The sequence below is a fragment of the Petromyzon marinus genome, chromosome 54 (assembly GCF_048934315.1).
Source record: "Petromyzon marinus isolate PM22_M1 ecotype Great Lakes invasive population chromosome 54, UKy_Petmar_22M1.pri1.0, whole genome shotgun sequence".
Classification (NCBI taxonomy): Eukaryota; Metazoa; Chordata; class Hyperoartia; order Petromyzontiformes; family Petromyzontidae; genus Petromyzon; species Petromyzon marinus.
In genome coordinates this window covers 384167-404281 of record NC_133720.1, presented here as the reverse complement: position 1 = coordinate 404281, position 20115 = coordinate 384167, and the positions used below count along the sequence as shown (strand labels likewise).

The 20115-nt window shown below is 46.7% G+C and overlaps 1 protein-coding gene across 6 annotated transcripts in view; it reads left to right on the top strand.

The window, feature by feature from the left end:
- Positions 1 to 20115, top strand: part of SLC7A7 (solute carrier family 7 member 7) — a 35568-nt gene extending 15453 nt beyond the window's left edge. For all 6 annotated transcript variants that reach the window (XM_032974864.2, XM_032974861.2, XM_032974862.2 and 3 more), the window contains 8 exons: positions 3479 to 3604; positions 3973 to 4117; positions 11693 to 11816; positions 12631 to 12734; positions 15944 to 16040; positions 16887 to 17036; positions 17635 to 17818; positions 18526 to 20115. In XM_032974864.2, coding sequence (XP_032830755.1) covers positions 3479 to 3604; positions 3973 to 4117; positions 11693 to 11816; positions 12631 to 12734; positions 15944 to 16040; positions 16887 to 17036; positions 17635 to 17818; positions 18526 to 18620 — 1025 coding nt within the window. In that variant the 3' untranslated portion in view covers positions 18621 to 20115. The remainder of the gene's footprint in view (positions 1 to 3478; positions 3605 to 3972; positions 4118 to 11692; positions 11817 to 12630; positions 12735 to 15943; positions 16041 to 16886; positions 17037 to 17634; positions 17819 to 18525) is intronic.

Below are 20115 nucleotides of genomic sequence, written 5' to 3'. Positions count from 1 at the left end.
TACACACACTCATTAATTGACTGAAAAAAAATCTCAATATATCGGGGACCGCAGAGCTTGGGCAATTTTTTGGCTCTTCCTCACCGCCTGGCTGCCTTCCCCCTTGTCTGTGGTTCCTCCGCACGCCACTGTGTGGCATGTACACTACCCTACTCATTAACCATTATTGGGTTCAGGAATCAAAAGGTCTTTAGATAAACGCTTCAGGTGCAGAACATTGTAAAGGTGCTGAAGTGATTCAACTTGACCTTTGCCCCCCTTGCCCCTGCAGATTAACGCGGGAGCAGCTGAATAACTCGGCCATGGTTCGGTGTTGGGAATGCAGACATAGAGCAGGGACAACGTTCAGTTATCGCCCTCAGTCAATCCACTGCTGGATGATGTCTTCCTCATGCCCCACGTCGATCACGGGAGTTTTTTGGTAGTACAAGAATGCGCTGTATTGTGCTTCTAGTGTTCATAAAGAGTAGCCCGCCCCCATGTCTACCCGCTTCATCAACCAAAATCACTTCCTTTCACCTGTCTGTAAATAGCTGTCTGTAAATCGCTGTCTGTAAATCGCTGTTTGAATAGCCTCAACGAGCACTCATCCGGATGATTCCAATTCATCATTGTTGTTACCACCACCATCTCCACTACCACCACTACAACCGCCACTATCACATGCCCGTGATTGGAGGTATTCACGTGTTCAATTCGCACGATGGGCCCTAGTACAATCGTGCTTAACTACATTCATAATGACTAACTCTTGCCATTTAGACGTAATCAATTTTTTTTATAATGTAACAAACTAAAACACCAACAATCTCTTTCCATTACAAATTCCTCAACGTGCCCCGTAACATGAATTCACTAAATTAACACTTCACGATGATCAAAGTAGCATTCCAATTCCAGCTTCATTACTAATACAATGCACCTTACCGTAATTCAGGTGAGGTTATTTATTAACATGAATTGACTAAATTTTGATTTAAAGCTTTCGTGACTGCAGTGATTCATATTCTTGGTTCTTTCGGTAAAGTCACGTTGAAGGGAAACAATAAAATATATATAAAACAATATAAACAATATATTTTATTGTTTCCCTTCAACGTGACTTTACCGAAAGAACCAAGAATATGAATTCACTAAGTTAACACTTCACGATAATCACAGTAGCATTACAATTGCAGCTTCATTACTAATACAATGCACCTTACCGTAATCCAGGTGAGGTTATTTTCACACCACCTTTTTGCACTCCCCTAACCCTTCAACCACAACTAAACAACTCACTATGGATCTAGACCACCGCGCATGACTGTGCCGATGACGTCATGGCATCCACTTAAGGACCGGGATCACGCAGCACGCGCAACCTGAGCTCCTGTTCACAACCCGAGGTCGCTGGACGTCATCTCCAGCGAAACGTCGTTGCCCGTTGTGAGATTCCTCTCTCTGGTGGTGGTTGTGAAGCAGTAATACATTTGGCACGTTTGAATCACGGGTGGAGAAGAGTTTACGACACACATTTTTACACCACGATCAAACCCGAAAGAAACCAATTATGAATCAATTATGTCTTTGAAGTAATCTCAATTACTTTTGGTCACCCCTGTACCTTGGTAAATGTTGTTTCACCCATCGGATCATTTAAACATGATTCCAAGGCAACTACTTTTTTCCACAAAGTCTCTTACCCACCGCAGGGTCCGCAACTTCATCTCTGGTGGGAGAAGCTTCCAGCCTGCTGATAACAGGAAGCTGAGCTGTGTCATTACATTCCACGGATCTCGAGATGAGATTGTGTTCACTGTGAATTGTTACAGGCACGGTGCGCGGCACACTCGAGAGATAGCCACACTCTTCTTACCAAATCATTTACAACTCGTACAGAACGCCGCTGGTCGAATAATTAAGAGGAGAAAAACATAATCTTTGGTTCTATTCGGTAAAGTCACGTAGGTAAAAATAAAATAACAAAAATCACGACGTTTCGGCCACAACACAAGTGGCCTTCATCAGGTGAAGGGACCGGACTGTCCAGAGGACAGCGTTGGAGTGAAGACAGCCAAGCCCAGGTCGCGTCCTTTAAGCTTGTTGTCGCGGCATCTTTTGAGGAAGGTCAGCGTCTCGATGAGCTTTGACTTCTTGTCCCATTGTCTGTTGAAAGCTCTAACAGATAGGTGAAAGCCCTCCCCGTAGAGGTTATCAATTCTAGATTTTAAGCTTTCGTGACTGCAAGGATCCATACTCTTTGACTTTACCGAATAGAACCAAAGAGTATGGATCCTTGCAGTCACGAAAGCTTCAAATCTAGAAGAGGAGAAAAACACGTGAAACATTTATAAAATGTCACTGGTTAATCATATGCTTGAGTATGATATAGTATTCTATTGGTTCCAGGGGAAGCGTGGAATGTTAACACGTGTTTGTGACACGTTCTGACCGCACGCACTTTCAATAACTCCGTGTTTGAGTGCAGTGGTAAGCTTTGGTGACTGATTGCGCTGCACTCAGACTTTGGAGTGGACACGGTGCATCCACCTGTAAAACACCCGGCCCCAACGCCTCTGTCCACCCAGCAGTGTACACGGGGACAACCACAGTTCGTCTTTCAGCAGGTTTTGTGTGGTGGGGTAAAGTGTGGGTACACCCACACCTTCCAAGATAATTGGTCAGCGTGGAAGAGGAGACCGAAATATGATATGGAGGAGGCTCTCCAGAGGTTTCTCAAGTGGTGGCCTCATCCGGCAGCAGTGGAATGAGCAAGGCATTGCAGGATTGCCCATTTATCTGGTTACCCACAAGATAATTCTCCCATACAAGAACACGGATTGGGCAAGGGAATGAGAAGGGCAAATATCCTCTTGTTTCTGTTGGGTTAGATTGTCGCGTAGGTATAATGTTGTAAACAATAACCTCCACCACCCAACGGTGGGGCCAGTCGATTTGAGTTGTCACGAACGAATGTCCCAATTGATTTGGTTTATCAGCAAAACCGGTTATGGTGATAAGTCCAAGCAAAATCTGGAGAGTTTTGTCGGACGTTTTGATGGAGATGCCATCCAGCTTCGTCAGATGCCATCGGCAGCTCGGTTCTCGCGCGCCAACGCGGTACAACATGTGGACTAATCTCAATATGTTCTATCCTTACAGGGCTGGAATGTCTCCCCCTGTATACAAGTGGGTTTTCTCCTGGCGCTCCCATTCTTATAATGTCTTAATATATATAGAGGACCGCAGATCTTGGGCAATTGATGGTGCCGGCTCACCACCCACCTTGGCTGCTGTTGCTTTTCTGCTCGTTTACTCCGAGTCGTTTTACCTCTCCGAGAGCGAGCGAGCGAACGAGCGCAGTGGGATGGCTGCGGAGTGGCGTTACAAGAGTTGTAATTCCGGTCGTGATTGTCACGATGACTGCCGTGGGCAGTGAAGTGTTTGATGGTAGCGAGTGCATATCTCCCCCCCCCCCGCCCCTCCCGTGGTACAGGCCTGCTGACGTTTGTGAACTGTGCGTACGTGAAGCATGGCATCCGCGTGCAGGACCTCTCCACCTACGCCAAGGTCATTGCGCTCATCGCCGTCATCATCGCCGGCATTGTCTTTCTCGGCAAAGGTAAGAAGTCACACCGCTCACGATTAGCGCGCACGGCTACGTGCAGTGTGAACCAAGTTCAACATAAATACGTATGCGCTCTCAATCGTCGACAAGGCTCGGTGATGTGCGCTTTTTCGCGGTTGATCGTAATACCATGGGCGACATCTCGATGTGGGCATCTTCAATGCAGATTCTAATGACGATCCTCACAGCAGTGCGTGGTGAAAGCTTGAAAGATAAAACGCTTAATGCCCAGCCCAGCCAGGAAAGCTGCGCATGGATATTAAAGAGTCTTGTTCCCGTCTGGATCGTGTTCCGTTCCACGAGAGTTTTGCGACCGTTGGTTGTGGTGACCGCTCCGATGTCATTGCTACTGCTGCATTCAGGAAAGACCGAAAACCTGGAGTCGTCATTCGAAGGCTCGAACTGGGATGTGGGGAATATGGCCCTGGCGCTCTACTCGGCGCTCTTCTCCTACTCGGGCTGGGACACGCTCAACTTCGTCACGGAGGAGATCAAAAACCCTGAGCGGTGAGGATCCCTTGCCGGAAGCGCCGTCTGTTCCACGGAGCTCCCACCGAGAACGCATTCAGCTGCTCGTGAAATGCGGTCGCCAGTGCAGATGATGGTGTCCGTGTTCTGTTGATTTTTGAGATTGACTTGTGTCGAAGAGTCCCGCGTATGCGCGTAAAGTTGCTGAAGCTCGGCTTTGTTCGCAATTTTTCCCGCGTACACCGCCAGCAGCACCACCCCTTCTTCTGGAATCTTCTCTCGGCCACTGCATTATTAACCAAACTCCCACCTCTTTTCCTTTAAATCCCCCAGCCAATCAAATGGCTGTTCCACCTGACCAATCAGGATCGTCCCCGTACAGCGATCAGCGAAAAGTTCTACAATATAATTTAAAAATCTTAATTATGAATTTTTATAAAGCGTGGTCCATGCAAATTGCATCTCACAATCGCTGAGGAGCCACAGACTGAACTGGAAGGCTGCCAGGCGATGAGCTGATGCTACCAACAATTGTTTTGCAGTTCTTATATTAAGACAGAATCATGTAATATGATCAAATATGGATCGTCTTTTGACCTCCCATACACCAGCGTGAGTGTGATTATAAGAGACGGCTCACAGGGTGTACAGCTGACAATTTGCTTTGCATTGTTCATTCTGGGGGGGCGAGTCTCAAAGTGTGGTTTGTCTTCCTGACAAGTGTAAGAGCCATAAGACAGAAAGTGAGTGTATTATTTATGTATATAGATTTGATGTACATCCGTCATACATTTGTTGACGGACTGGTTATATTTGATTTGGAATATCCCAACTGTGTAGAAACCCCCCTGTGGTTAGATGCGCCGTTGGTTGAACCCATGACGTCACTTCCGGTTTTTACAGTATAAACGTGGGCGGGGGGGGGCTATGAGAAGAGCCGATGGGGAGCGAGTGGATAGTCTTTTGATTGTGCAACAGGGTGATACAGTACGTGCGACGAAGTGACACAGTACGTGCGACGAAGTGATACAGTACGTGAACAGGCGAAGATATAACTTTGGAATAAGCTCGTTTTTGTGCAACTAAGAAATAAAGAAACAGTTTGATTTAAGACACCTCAAACATGCGTCAGACTTTTTGCTCCCACAAAGGTAAGGCGTAGCTTATTTTCTGGTACAAATAAGCTACGCCTACATTAGTCAAAAGACTCCTACTCACGTGGAAGAAACCTACTCAAGTAAAAGACTTCTACTCACGTGGAAGAAACCTACTCAAGTAAAAGACTTCTACTCACGTGGAAGAAAGCCATGCAAGAAAGAAGAGAGAACGTTCTTCACGTCTCACCAACAAGGAGGCAACAAGTTCGTGTCTAAGAAGAAGGTACCATTAAGTTTGTACGAGAGAAGATTGTTACCAAGAGTGAAAGACAAGCAAACGTTAATGAGTTACTGAAGCCTGCTAGTTACATAAACATAACTGTGAGCTGTATTCGCTTTGCCAAGCCAAGACAGTGCATATTTTAGGAACGGATCTGCAAAGGTTATTTAATTGAATAACTCTGAGAGTTTTGAAGCCTTTTGCAACTCGTTGTGCACTGAGGAAACAAGAAGGCAGACGACATGGCAAAGTCAGCTACAGTACAAGGCAGCACAAAGGCACGAAGCTGCGTGAGAACACGTCGAGCAGGAAAGTGCAGTGTTGGCGGGAGAGCGGCGGTGCTGGCACCCAGCCAGGGCGCCTATGGCCATATAGAGTCAGAAAAGCCCATGGAAAAGTTTATCACAGAAGTATGTGAAGATACAAGTGAAGATAAGAAAGATGAAGATGATGTTGATCCAGGAGACAGCATATCATTACTATCAGTTCCACGGAGCAAAAACACAAGTGAATATCGCTCCGTAACTGGAAATGACTCAATAGTTTCTTCTAAAAGCTCCACAATTTCGGCACGTGTGCTAGAAGAAGCAGAACACGCAGCTCTATTAGCCAAGGCAGCATCTTTAAAGAAGAAACAAGAAATCGAGCTTGAAGAAGTATAGCTGAAAGCTCAAAAGGAGCAGTTGGAATCAGAGACTGCTATTGCAGTATCCAGTGCTAAGCTAAAGGTTTTTGGTGAATATGTGGACACTTTGGATGGCAAGCATGAGTATTTCAAGACCAAGACAAGATCCAGCAAAACCTCAGGACTGGACAAAGAGTATAGAGACATCATTTGAGAAAGCCCAGCCGGCCCATGCTATAGGAGCAATTGAGGACTCTGAATCAACTCCTTCAAGAGGTAGAGAGGCTGGTACAAGTACAGCATACTACAGACCAGACCCAAGTCAACACCACCAGATGCGTGAAAGGATGAAATAGATCTTAATCAAGTGATGCAGCATCAGAATGAGATTACAGAGATGCTTGTAAAACAGCAACATTTGTCTCGCCTTCCTTAGAGAGACATTCTTGTGTTCAAAGGTGATACACTTGTCTACAAGTCCTTCATCAGAGCTTTCGAGCACACCATTGACAGTAAGACAGAGAGTAGCCAAGACAAGTTTTATTACCTGGAACAATTCACCAGTGGAGAACCACAAAATCTCTTGCTAAGTTGTGAACATATGAATCCAGCCAGGGGCTACCAGGAAGCCAGGAAGCTACTTCAGAAGCACTATGGTGATGAGCTGAAGATAGCCAGTGCCTATATGGAGAAAGCTTGGCAGTGGCCTCGGATAAAAGATGTAGATGGAAAAGCGTTGCACACATATGCATTGAGTACATGGATGAAATGGATAATCCCACGAACATGCGAGTGGTCATCTCAAAACTTCCATATAAGATGAGAGAGAAGTGGAGAGGAAAGGCCTTCAATGTTCAAGAAAGACGAGGAAGAAGAGCCAGGTTTACAGACTTGGTGGACTTCGTCGACGAGCAAGCAAAAGTTGCAATGGATCCGCTGTTTGGAGACATGCAGGACACCAACAGAGGTATTGCAGGAAAGGGAAAAGACAAGACTGCAGACATAAAGACCCATCAGAAGAGTGGCTTTAAAGGAAGCAGTTTTGCAATAAGCATCATGTCTTCTGAAGAGGGGAAAGCACCAGACTCACCTCAGAAAAATAGTCGAGACAAGCCTGCTATTGCCTTCCAGAAACCCTGCTTGTTCTGTGAGAAGAATCGCACACTGGATTCTTGCATTAAGATCAGAGAACAGCCACAGAAAGTCAGAATTGAGTTTCTGAAGAAAGAGGACTTTGCTTTGGATGTCTTATACAAGGGCACCTCAGCAAGGAGTGCAAGAAAAGAATGACATGTCAAGAGTGTAACTTGAAGCATCCAAGCATGCTGCATGTCATTAAAGAAAACAGTGTCACCTCTAAAACAATGAAGATGGCACCACTGAACAGAAGATAGCCTCAAGTGCTATTGCGTCCCTTAAGCATGAAACTTGTGGCTACACCTGGGCTGGAGACGGATATTTTATTCTCGCCATCGTTCCAGTGAAAATCAAATCCAAACGAAGTGTGACGAGTGTGGAGACATATGCATTCATGGATCCAGGGAGTTCAGCGACGTTTTGTACTGAAACCCTGAGGAAACAACTCAACGTCAGAGGCAGGAAGACTGAAATCCTTTTGCGAACCATGGGTCAGGAGAAGTCGGTACACGGTTATATCCTGTCAGACCTGGAAGTGAGTGGACTTGAGGAGGGAGATTATATTGACCTGCCAAAGGTCTTCACCCACAGTGACATTCCAGTGAAGAAAGGAAACATACCACTACAGCATGATGTTGAGAGACGGCCCTATCTGAGAGAAGTGCACCTCCCATGCATTGAGGCAGAGATAGGCCTGCTGATAGGAACTAATGCACACAAAGCATTGGAACCATGGAAGGTGATAAATAGTGAAGGTGATGGACCCTACGCAATCAAGACCACTCTTAGCTGGGTAGTGAACGAACCTTTGAGAACAGGAGATGCCAATGGAAAATGGTAACGTTTCACAGCAAACTATCTCCATCTCAAACATTGAAGAACTGTTAGTCCAACAATACAACACAGACTTCTCAGAACGCAGTTCCGAGGACAAACCAGAGATGTCACAAGACGACCATCAGTTCATGCAATCTGACAAGATCAGCTGAGCTGGTCGATGGACACTATACCACTGGTTTGCCATTGAGAAGTGAGAAGATGGAAATGCTGAACAACCGCTGCGTTGCAAGGCAGCGCATCAGCAGTCTCAAGAGAAGGCCGAGCAAGAACCCAGATTTCCATGAGGACCACAAAGGCTTCATGAGAGACACTGCAAAGGGCTTTGCTTTGAAAGTGCCTAAAAGACAGCTGGAACGAGAAGACAGAAGAGTCTGGTGTATTCCTCATCATGGGGTGTACCACCCGAAGAAAAAGAAGATCCGTGTAGTCTTCGACTGCACTGCAACATACCAAGGAATCATCTTCTTTGGTTCTTTCGGTAAAGTCACGTAGAATGAGAATAAAATAATAAATTGATAAAATAAAATAACACAATAATATTCTCACGACGTTTCGGCCACAACACAAGCGGCCTTCATCAGGTGAAGGGACGAGACTGTCTGGAGGACAGCGCTGGAGTGAAAAAGCCACGCTCAAATCGCGACCTTTAAGCTGTGTGAGAAGAAACAAAGCGCCTTGACTAAGGAATTAGCATAGAATTTAGCATTGAAATGGCTGAGTGATTAGCTTGTGACTGGTCACAGAAATGGTTATGTTAAAGTTAAAGCATACACATCCACAAAGGCACCCCTTGACAAAGGAATTAGCATAGAATTTAGCATTGAAATAGCTAAGTTAAAGCATACACATCCGCAGAGGCACCCCTTGACAAAGGAATTAGCATAGAATTTAGCATTGAAATATCTGAGTGATTAGCTTGTAACTGGTCACAGAAATAGCTATGTTAAAGTCAGAGCATACACATTGAATGAGCAGCTTCTCCAAAGACCCAATCTCGCCAACACTCAATGGTGTGTTGACCAGATTTGGAAAGGGACTTTGGGGTATGATGGCGGACATCGAGTGGTGGCCCGATGGCGACCTGAGTCAAGCCACAGCGGAGTACAGAATGACTGCGCACCTGTTTGGAGCCACGTCATCACCCAGCTGTGCATCCTATGCACTGAGAAGAACAGTCGAAGATGGAAGAACCGATTCAACACCAGAGGCTGTTGACACAGTATGCAGAAACTCCTACAATGACGACTGCTTGAAGCCTGTGTCATCTGAAGACCGTGTTGTTACCCTGTCAAAAGATATCTGATCTTTGTGTTCTAGTGAGGGATTCAACTTATCAAAGTGGGTAAGCAACAGCAGAGTTGTCATACCGTCTATCACAGAAGAAGAAAGAGCCATAAAGGTGGATAAGATGCTCGGACAAGAACATCAAGTCTTGCTCGAAGAGTCTACCTTTTGGACGGATAGCGCTACAGTGCTGAAGTACATAGAGAATGAAACCACTCATTTCAAGACCTTTGTGGCAAACAGGATCGCTACAATCCTTGAGGCCACAGAACCGACCCATTGGAAGTATTTCAATACCTTGGTGAACCCAGCAGATCATGCTTCAAGAGGTTTGAAAGCTGAAAACTTTATCAAAAGTGAAAAATGGATTCAGGGACCCAAATTCCTGTGGATGGCTCCAAGTGAATGGCAGGAACGACCAATTCTAATGAGTCAAAACTCAGATGATGATGAGATCAAGAAGTCGGTAACAGTCAATCTCCTCAGTATCAAAAGAGAACTCTAATACAGTGAACAGACTTGTCAATCTATACTCAAGTTGGTATCATCTGAAGAGAGCAGTGGCATGGTTTTTCCAACTGAAAGCGATTCTGCTGCATTTAAAGAATAAAATGAAAGAGTATCGAGCTACAATCAGTCGGGCTGAAAGTAACCCCGAGAGGCAGAAGATACCTCTTAAGCAGTGCATGCAGAAACTTAAAGCAACACTGGAAAAGGAACTGCTTACAGTGGAACATTGGACCCAGACTGAGATCGATCTAATCCGCTTCAGCCAGAAGAATTATCAAGACCATGCCAGACTCCAACAGTTCAGTGTGTGTGTGTGTGTTAAAACTAAGTTCAGCACACTAGAGCGGCCTTTTATAAAGCTCTATCTCTTACAAGAAGCAGCATGAAAGTATATCGATAAGATAAAGAGAAGGCTCAAGAAAGCCAATAAGTGGCAGAAATACAAGAAATTATTGTTATAAGTAAAGGTTATTATTTAGAGTTTGTAGCTCTTAAGGTTAAAGTTGAGAGTAATTGGTATGCTCCCTGCCTAGCCAATTAGGGGCTGGTAATGTAAGAGCCATAAGACAGAAAGCGAGTGTATTATTTATTTATGTATATAGTTTTGATGTATATCCGTCATACATTTGTTGACGGACTGGTTATATTTCATTTGGAATATCCCAACTGTCTAGAAACCCCCCTGTAGTTAGACGCTCCGTTGGTTGAACCCATGACGTTACGTCCGGTTTTTATAGTATAAACGGGGGGGGGTGGGGGGCTATAAGAAGAGCCGATGGGGAGCGAGTGGATACAGTCTTTTGACTGTGCGACAAGGTGATACAGTACGTGCGACGAAGTGACAGTACGTGCGACGAAGTGATACAGTATGTGAACAGGCGAAGATATAACTTTAGAATAAGCTCGTTTTTGTGCAACTAAGAAATAAAGAAACAGTTTGATTTAAGATACCTCAAACACGCGTCAAGACTTTTTGCTCACACAAAGTTAAGGCGTAGCTTGTTTTCTGGTACAAGAAAGCTGCGCCTACAACAAGCACCTGTGCCTTACAGCTCCACAAGATGTGCCGTCTTGTATCACCGAATTGCATCCAAAGAAGGGTGACATCGATCACAAGCCCCACGAGTTTTCTCAGCGCTACGGCTGAGCTGCGTCACCGTTGCAGACGGTCACGGATCGAATTCGGCAGCCGCCCCGAAGCTTACCGCACGTGGAGTAACCTCGATAAGCGTACGCGCCATCTGCTTCATTCGTTGTGGATGTTAACGATCCCTTGACATCATTCACAAAAAAAGGCCATTGTGTTCCGGCGTCATGGTCCAAAATTGCCAAATTCCAAAGTGACACTGCAGTTTACCCCATCGGGACTTTATGCACCGCAGCAATTGCCACCCCCTTCTGGCAGCGGACCAATGCCCTGGGGGTCACTCCAGCGAGTGAGAGTCACCCCGGCCTCTCGAGTTCTCAGCTGGAAGTCCTCAGCTGGTTCAACAAAAAATACCTTGAAACGTGCTGGTAGGCGTCACACCGATTGAATAAAACCGCGTGCACAATGGTGTCATTCATAGGGACGGCTTGGGGAGGCCTTCATGCAGCAGTGGATTGATGATGGCCGATGATGAATAGTTGTAAGGCTGTGGACGTAGTTCTGAATAACAAAAGGGTGGGAAGCACAGAGCTGCTCTGTGGGAAGCCTCGGGTGATCTAGTGATCAGGTGATGTGGTGATCAGGTGATGTGGTGATCTGTTGATGTGGTGATCTGGTGATCAGGTGATGTGGTTATCTGGTGATCTGGTGATCAGGTGATTGCTGAGCTGCCTCGCCGCACGCTCTGTTGCAGGAATCTCCCTCTCTCCATCGGGATCTCCATGCCCCTCGTCACCATCATCTACATCCTCACGAACGTGGCCTACTACACCGTGCTGGACCAGACAGCCATCCTGAACAGCGATGCTGTAGCCGTGGTGAGTGTCCACTTTGTAAGATTACATTTTCAGATTTATTTTGATCATCAGGTCTCGAGGGATTTGATTCTGAATTGTTTTTAGATTGCATTTACACCCTGTTGTCCACTTTCACTATGGATAATACGTTATCCCCCTATGTTATATTTGCTTCTGTCGGATGCTGCATTTTCCCCCGGGGTCCCCTGGGACAGGTACACAATTGTGTGAACAGTCTGCGAATATACATAACAAACATATAAGTCTAGATTTGAAGCTTTCGTGACTGCAAGGATCCATACTCTTTGGTTCTATTCGGTAAAGTCACGTAGGTAAAAAAATAGAACAACAAAAATCACGACGTTTCGGCCACAACACAAGCGGCCTTCATCAGGTGAAGGGACCAGACTGTCTTGAGCGCAGTCTTCGAGACAGTCTGGTCCCTTCACCTGATGAAGGCCGCTTGTGTTGTGGCCGAAACGTCGTGATTTTTGTTGTTTTATTTTTTTACCTACGTGACTTTACCGAATAGAACCAAAGAGTAACAAACATATACACAACACTGTTTTATTATTTTAAATTAATGCACTTCTGAAACAGGCGAAACAATTCTTGCGTCCGCTGCCCCCCCCACCCCCTTCGATCAGGCTCAGTTGGTACGACCCAGATGTTGGGGGGTATTTATGAGTTCCCCCATTTTATTATTTCCAGCCACTCCAAGTCCATGTGTGCTATTGTTGCGCTCTGGTCGAGAGTCTCGTGTTTATTCCATGGTGCAGTCGACCGTGGACACTGTCCTGAGAGTGACGCCCTCGTGCGGTGTGTGCGTTGACAGACGTTCGCGGACCAGGTGTTCGGCATCTTTAACTGGACCATCCCACTGGCCGTGGCACTCTCCTGCTTCGGGGGGCTCAACGCCTCTATCCTCGCCGCCTCCAGGTAGGGTAACAGTCGCACTGAGCAAGCGAAGCGACGCGGCCGGGATGTGAGACACCTGCATCTCGGTGCGCGTCGCTCGTGATGGAGCCACCATAAGGAGCTCCAGTCGCATCTTTGTGATGGAGCCGACAAATAGAGCTCCAGTCGCGTCTTCACGTTGGAGCCACCGTGCATGTTTACAGCGAGCCCCCCAAGCCGGCGATGATGCCTCGCGCACTGTTGCCGGATCCTCTCGTCCTATTTACCCACTCTCATTTGCAGAAATTACTTCGGCCATCTGACTCCACTCATCTCCCCCCTCCTCCTCTCTCTGCTCGCCACCCGAATCCCTGCAGCTGCTGTACTCTCTTCCACGGGCGCTCTTTATAGAGGCGGAGATGTGAGGAGTGAGAGGTGGAGATGTGAGGAGTGAGAGGCGGAGATGTGAGGAGTGAGAGGTGGAGATGTGAGAAGTGAGAGGTGGAGATGTGAGGAGTGAGAGGTGGAGATGTGAGGAGTGAGAGGTGGAGATGTGAGGAGTGAGAGGTGGAGATGTGAGGAGTGAGAGGTGGAGATGTGAGGAGTGAGAGGTGGAGATGTGAGGAGTGAGAGGTGGAGATGCGAGGAGTGGGAGGTGGAGATGTGAGGAGTGAGGGGTGGAGATGTGAGGAGTGAGAGGTGGAGATGTGAGGAGTGAGAGGTGGAGATGTGAGGAGTGAGAGGCGGAGATGTGAGGAGTGAGAGGTGGAGATGTGAGGAGTGAGAGGTGGAGATGTGAGGAGTGAGAGGTGGAGATGTGAGGAGTGAGAGGTGGAGATGTGAGGAGTGAGAGGTGGAGATGTGAGGAGTGAGAGGTGGAGATGTGAGGAGTGAGAGGTGGAGATGTGAGGAGTGAGGTGGAGATGGGAGGTGGAGATGTGAGGAGTGAGAGGTGGAGATGTGAGGAGTGGCGTGGCTCTGGCACGTATCTGACACACAGCTTGTGTCTCTGCATCAGAACACACATCCGAGTCAGAGAATGCTTGGCAGACGTGCGGTTGGGACTCGATGCTTAACGGTGCCTGTAGGGGGTCACCTCTAGCTGGACACGTTGACCCCTGTAGCTGGACACGTTGACCCCTGTAGCTGGACACGACCTCTGTAGCTGGACACGTTGACCCCTGTAGCTGCACACGTTGACCCCTGTAGCTGCACACGTTGATCCCTGTAGCTGGACACGTTGGCCCCTGTAGCTGAACACGTTGACCCCTGTAGCTGGACACGTTGACCCCTGTAGATGGACACGTTGGCCCCTGTAGCTGGACACGTTGACCCCTGTAGCTGAACACGTTGACCCCTGTAGCGGAACACGTTGACCCCTGTTGCTGGACACGTTGACTCCTGTAGCTGGACACGTTGACCCCTGTAGCTGAACACGTTGACTCCTGTAGCTGAACACGTTGACCCCTGTAGCTGGACACGTTGGCCCCTGTAGCTGGACACGTTGGCCCCTGTAGCTGAACACGTTGACCCCTGTAGCTGGACACGTTGACCCCTGTAGTTGGACATTGACCCCGTGTCCATGGGGAGGTGGACGCAGTGATGATGTTCCTCTGCAAAGTGAAGCTCTCTACCGTAGCTGGGCACGTTAATCCCTGTAGCTGGAGATATTGGCCCCGTGTCCATGGGGAGGTGGACGCAGTGATGAGGCTCCTCTGCAGAGTGAAGCTCTCTACTGGTATTTGTGTCAATAAGGGACTCAGGCTCGACTATTTCAGCCGGCAAGATCCGATTCAGCTGAGTAGCTCTGCTACCACGACGACCACTAGCCCAATTCCATCGGCAGCGGTGGCAGCTCCGGGACATTACAGTTACAGAGTTACGTAGATACCCACAGAGTTACATAGATACCCACATAGTTACATAGAGACTCATAGACTTGGAATCAATCACGGAGTTTATTGCTTCAGCCGGTAAGGGCCATCGAGCTAAGCAGCTCTCTTACAAAAACCACCACAGCCCAAGACTGTCAGTGGTGATGACAGTTGCAGGACATTGCAGGTTGGAAATGTGTAAACTAGCAAGATCAAATCCAAAAATCTGTGCCTCTCCGTAAAATAACTCCAGATATCCGTGAGGTCACCCCTAGGTAAGCATGGATAATACGGAAAATGTCCTGCCACTACAGGTGACTCATTTGTGAATATGTGCGAGGAGGAAGCATTTTCTGCCACTTAGAGGCCGCTCCTATTGTGTGTGAAAAGAAACGCAGATAATGGAAGAATCCATTAGTGCATAGAAATAATTTTAGCAAATCGGAGCTTGGGCTAGGCATGGGAATTGTGGGTAATTTGCGCTAAAGTTGGGTCCAGTATCCCACCCTTGACTTTCTCACAGCCGCCTGAGTGTGTGTCTGGCGCACGGTAAGAGTATCTTCTCAGTTGTATTTGCTATGCTTCTTAACTTTTTATTTATTTAAACATAATGTGATCGTTTCCAAAAGAGGGTACAAGTTTGTCGTCAGCCTGTGTGGATTTCACACATTTGACTTCCCAGTGCACTAAGTTGAAGTGTCGATGCTCTGTGAGCATGTTCGTCATCTACAGGCAACTTAGATATTCAATTGGCACCTTTATCAGATGACAAGTCTGCACTCCCTTGTTTTACAACTAAGTGCATAGGCAGGAGACTGCATCTCGTGTTTGACACAGACGGCCCACAAGCACTCCGTTTGTATCCATAATAGAGGTTTTTTGGGTTCGATCGCGTAAATATACATTTGTCATTAAACCCACCCAACACAGCTATTTAGTAAGGGCTGTCACGTAAACAAAACATGCCACTTAGTTACAAGGTCAGCACACTGGTGTGTTGGAGAGTAAACCCACAGCAAACCCACAGCATTTACAATTCGAGTACGACGTTTTGCCAGTAATTACAACCAGCCTCAGGTGACAGCCAGAAATCCTCCTGTTTAGGTGTTAACTAGAGGGATAAATGTGATGTCATCACTGCGACAACAATAAGTTTGTCATTTCTGACTTAACGGTGGTCGAGACGTACATTACTTTGATCCCAAAATTGTGACCATGGTATTTTTGTTTTTGCCGCATTGGAAGTGCATTTCTGTTTGTTTTCTACACCGCTCTTGACTCAGCCTGAATTTTGTACAAACATTATTGCGTCAGGAGTCTGATTGCGATCGTGGTTGATAATAAGAGGCGCTTGACGCGAGTGTTACTGCTCTGCAGGCTGTTCTTTGTGGGCTCGCGCGAAGGACAGTTGCCGGATGCCATCTGCCTGATCCACATGGAGCGCTACACGCCCGTGCCTGCCCTGCTCTTCAACGTGAGGCCGTCTGAGATCAATTTCCACGGTTTTCATAGAGTGTACACGTACAGTGTTCATTTTCACTCACCCGGCATGAAATGCTATCTTAAAATGCATAATTCTAGAATGCCTCCGTTTGTTTTTATTTATAGGCCGAATAGGCACTGTTATTTGACTAGACGCTATGCCGCCAGGCTCCTTGGGCCAGGGCATCCAGCGAAGAGGCGGAGCGTGGGGATCGGGCCTCTGCCTTGAATGATGAGACAAAGCCATCATAACAGAACAATACCACAGTGCGTAATACGAACCATAATCACCTAAGACAAGGGGACCCACTTTGTATATGTTCAGGAAATGCTGATGGTTTTTACACAAGCGCAAAGGCTGTGTGCTATTGGCAAATTACTCATTTGGGATCGCGCACAGCAGCGACATCGCTCCTTCTAACAAAACGTGGCAGGACCCTCCTGAAAAAGAGTCTTGAGACTCAGCGAGGCTTTCCTGGGTGAACCAGCGGAATCATAATCATAATGGAATACATCACGTGTAGCTAATTTCAACTGTACGCTTATTCACTGCATGCATTTTTTCGACGAGAGACAAAGGAAGCATCTATATCTACCCTGCTCACAAACAGGATGTGTATTTAGAAAAAAGTATGCATTTTTACCCATCCTATCCAGTTTTCTAAATAATGACTATCTGAACAAACCGCGCCAATTTGAATAGGAATAGCGAATCTGCCCCCACCCTGAACCACGTGCGCGCAGCCCCCGCGGTCGGCCTGAACGGCGCGACATCTCTGACGCGGCCGCTCAGAGTCGACCCTGACACCACGCGTGGCTCTGCGTCCTTGTCTTGCAGGGCATGATGTCTCTGATCTACCTGTGTGTGGAGGATATTTATCAGCTCATCAACTACTACAGCTTCAGCTACTGGTTCTTCGTGGGGCTCTCGATAGCTGGGCAGTTGTACCTGCGGTGGAAGGAGCCGAATCGACACCGGCCGCTGAAGGTAGTGTTACGCGGGTAACACTGTGGCCTACCGCTCTATTAATCAATGCTCCAGTCGGGCTCCGCTAAAGGACAAGAACATGATGGCCAAACATCCAAATGCTGAAAAGAATTGCCTGGAAATCACTCAATTGGGATTTTGCATAGCAGCAGTAACATCACCCCCCTATTTCTAAAACTTTGCAGAAACCTCCTGAAAAAGAGTCTTACGACCCGGTGAGGCTTTCCCAGGTAAACAAGCGAAATTATCCATACGAATAAGGTTTTACAAATTAATTATTTGACTTCAATCCAGAGGGTAGTCGTGACGATGTAGAAAAAGAGCTTTACTAAAAAGTTGCGATCAAAAACACGCACGAGTTAAGGTGTTAGTTTGAGTAATTTCCTAAATGCAGTAAAACACTGCTTACATAATTATGTGTGCACAGTGCGGAGAGATTACACTCTGTGTAGATGCGTCCCATCATTGGCACTTTGGTTACTTTACACGGATATTTACATTGATAACGAATGACTGTTTGCCGGTGGAGATGTTAGTCTTGTGACGGTTGCGTTGCCTAATCCGCTTGTGTGCTTGTTGTTGTGGTTGTTGTTGGCAGCTGAGCATCATATTCCCCATCGTGTTCTGCTGCTGCACCGTGTTCCTCGTCGTGCTACCGCTCTACAGCGACACCGTCAACTCCCTGGTGGGCATCGCTATCGCCCTCACCGGCGTGCCCGTCTACTTCGTCACGATCCACCTGTCAGAGGAGAAACGGCCCAAGATCCTCCGCAAGATCACCGGTAATCAAGAGTGGACGCATCGCACGAGTGTCCTCCTTTTACGAGCTAAATTGGCAGCAATAGCAACAACAAACTATTAAATCGACGGTTATGTCCACGGACCGATTGCCCGACAGCATAGTCCAAATCCCCACATACATTGTTGAGATCGGTGAGTAATATGTTGGTGGTGATGATTATGATTGAAATGGATTTCCATGTAGCTTGAGTGGCATGTCTCAGGTGGCTAGGCGGGGCTGGCACACATCGTCCCACTCGCCGTGATGTGAGCCCAGAATACACGGTTTGTGTCTGGGTCCAAGCATTGAGCAGCCGATCGAATTAACAATATTCATTGGCTGCAGGTGACTTCTCTTTGGGCATTTGGCATGAACACTGCCCTATATAGGTAAACATAATAGCCGACGATTAGGGCAATGGCCCTCTCTCTCTGCAATGGATTCAAAGCAGAAAGAGGAGCATTGCCCGAAATATCGCCTATTCTATACCTTTCCTTGTAAGGCAGCGCCATCCACGAGTGTGTTGAAGTTGTTGTTAATCCTGCTTGTGCACCACTACCAACGTAGCAGGAGCAGCAGCATCGCCAGTGAACTTGCCCAGCGTGCGTAAGAATTGTTCCTGATTTTTAGACAGTGGAGAGGCTCAATAATTAGTTTTGTCATCCGGTACGAAGAAGAGACTAACACCATGTTCTGTTTTGTCCTCAGATTTTATCATGAAATACACGCAGCTCATATGCAACTGTTGTCTCACCGAGCTTGACAAAGAGGTTGACAAGGAATCTCAGCCCAAGTCGAGTTGAAGCTTCCCACGAGTGACCTCCGAACGCTGTGCTCTTCCTGCTCATCGGGCTCCCGGGAGAGACCGTGCCAGCAATGTGCACTGTGGATCCATTACAGCGCAGGCAGCCTGGGAGTGAAAGCACAATCGTCACATTGTGCGAATCCCGAAGCAGACTTTGACAGTCTCTGTAATAACTGCAATAATACCATCAGCTGTGACTGTCACAATTACATTTTATTCTTGTTATATTTGAGACAGTTTCGTTATTGATTTTTTTTATGGTAATTATTATTTTTATATTTGGGTGAAACTACTGAATTTGATTGCACATTAATATTTACTCTACTGAATGGGTATTTTGCTAACATTATTAGGTTGTTAGGGGGGTCTAATGCCTCGCGAGAACACTGGGGCTCCTGCGGTTAAATATGGGTTTTAGCCTCCTGATGATTCGGGTCCTCAGCAGTCTGGTAGGCAGCGACTGAAAGATGAACCCATCCTATTAAACTTTTGTTATTTCACTGAATCCACCTAATTCCAGCACTGAGGTTTACGGTGTGGGTGTGAGTGACACGTGACAAACACTTCCTGTAGAGAGTGTGCGCCGGAGTGTGGATTACAAGGCCTGCACAAGCGAAGCTTTGAGGGACATCGACACAGGGTGGTGCACTACTGGCTGCAGCGATTCCTCGTGAGAATGTCTCCTCCGCCTCTCACTTGACGCCGGAATATATGCGGAGGAAAAAACACCCCCGGTATAACAATGCGCAGGTTTTGGAGCGTGAGAGAATAAACAAACCTCACTGGACTTGAGATCGTAATGTGAGCACTCCGGTTGGCCCTTCACGTTGCCATGCAAATCTAAATAATGGCAACGAACGCGACGTCTTTGTGCGTAACAGTGACTGAACACCTCCTGGAAGTGCCTTTATAATCCAGACAATATAAAGCACTTCTAAATAGGTTCGTTTTTAAGCAACGTCCATTTGATATTTTCATAAAATATCTCTGTTGTTGACATGAGACATTCTACTAATAGCAGCATGCCGTATGGGTAACGTGCAATTATATACCCTGACCTTGATTATGGTTGTGGTGGATTGTGATTGTTTGCGACCACGTTCCGTCAGTTGTATTAATCTCCCTGCATTTCAACTCATTGTCAAGGGAAATCCATCTCTTTCTAAACCTGCCCATTCAAATGAAAAATAGTTCATGTAAGCTTTACTTTAGACGCCACAGTCTATTTCCACGGCTAGTTTTGAATGCATCGTTGTTTCGCACAATAAATTAAAATATATGTGTGTGCTATTGAATATATAGATAGTATATAGGTATCGTGAACGTGTCCATGTGGCCACGTTCAATGTGGGCCGCTACCCCCGCTTCAGCTGGCAAAACTTTTTGCAAATGTTACGATGCTGGTGTTGTTTTCTCAAATTGATTCGAACTTTGTTTCATTTTGCACTTTTTATTAATTGTCTTGACTTGTTAATAAAAGTACACAAACCTTT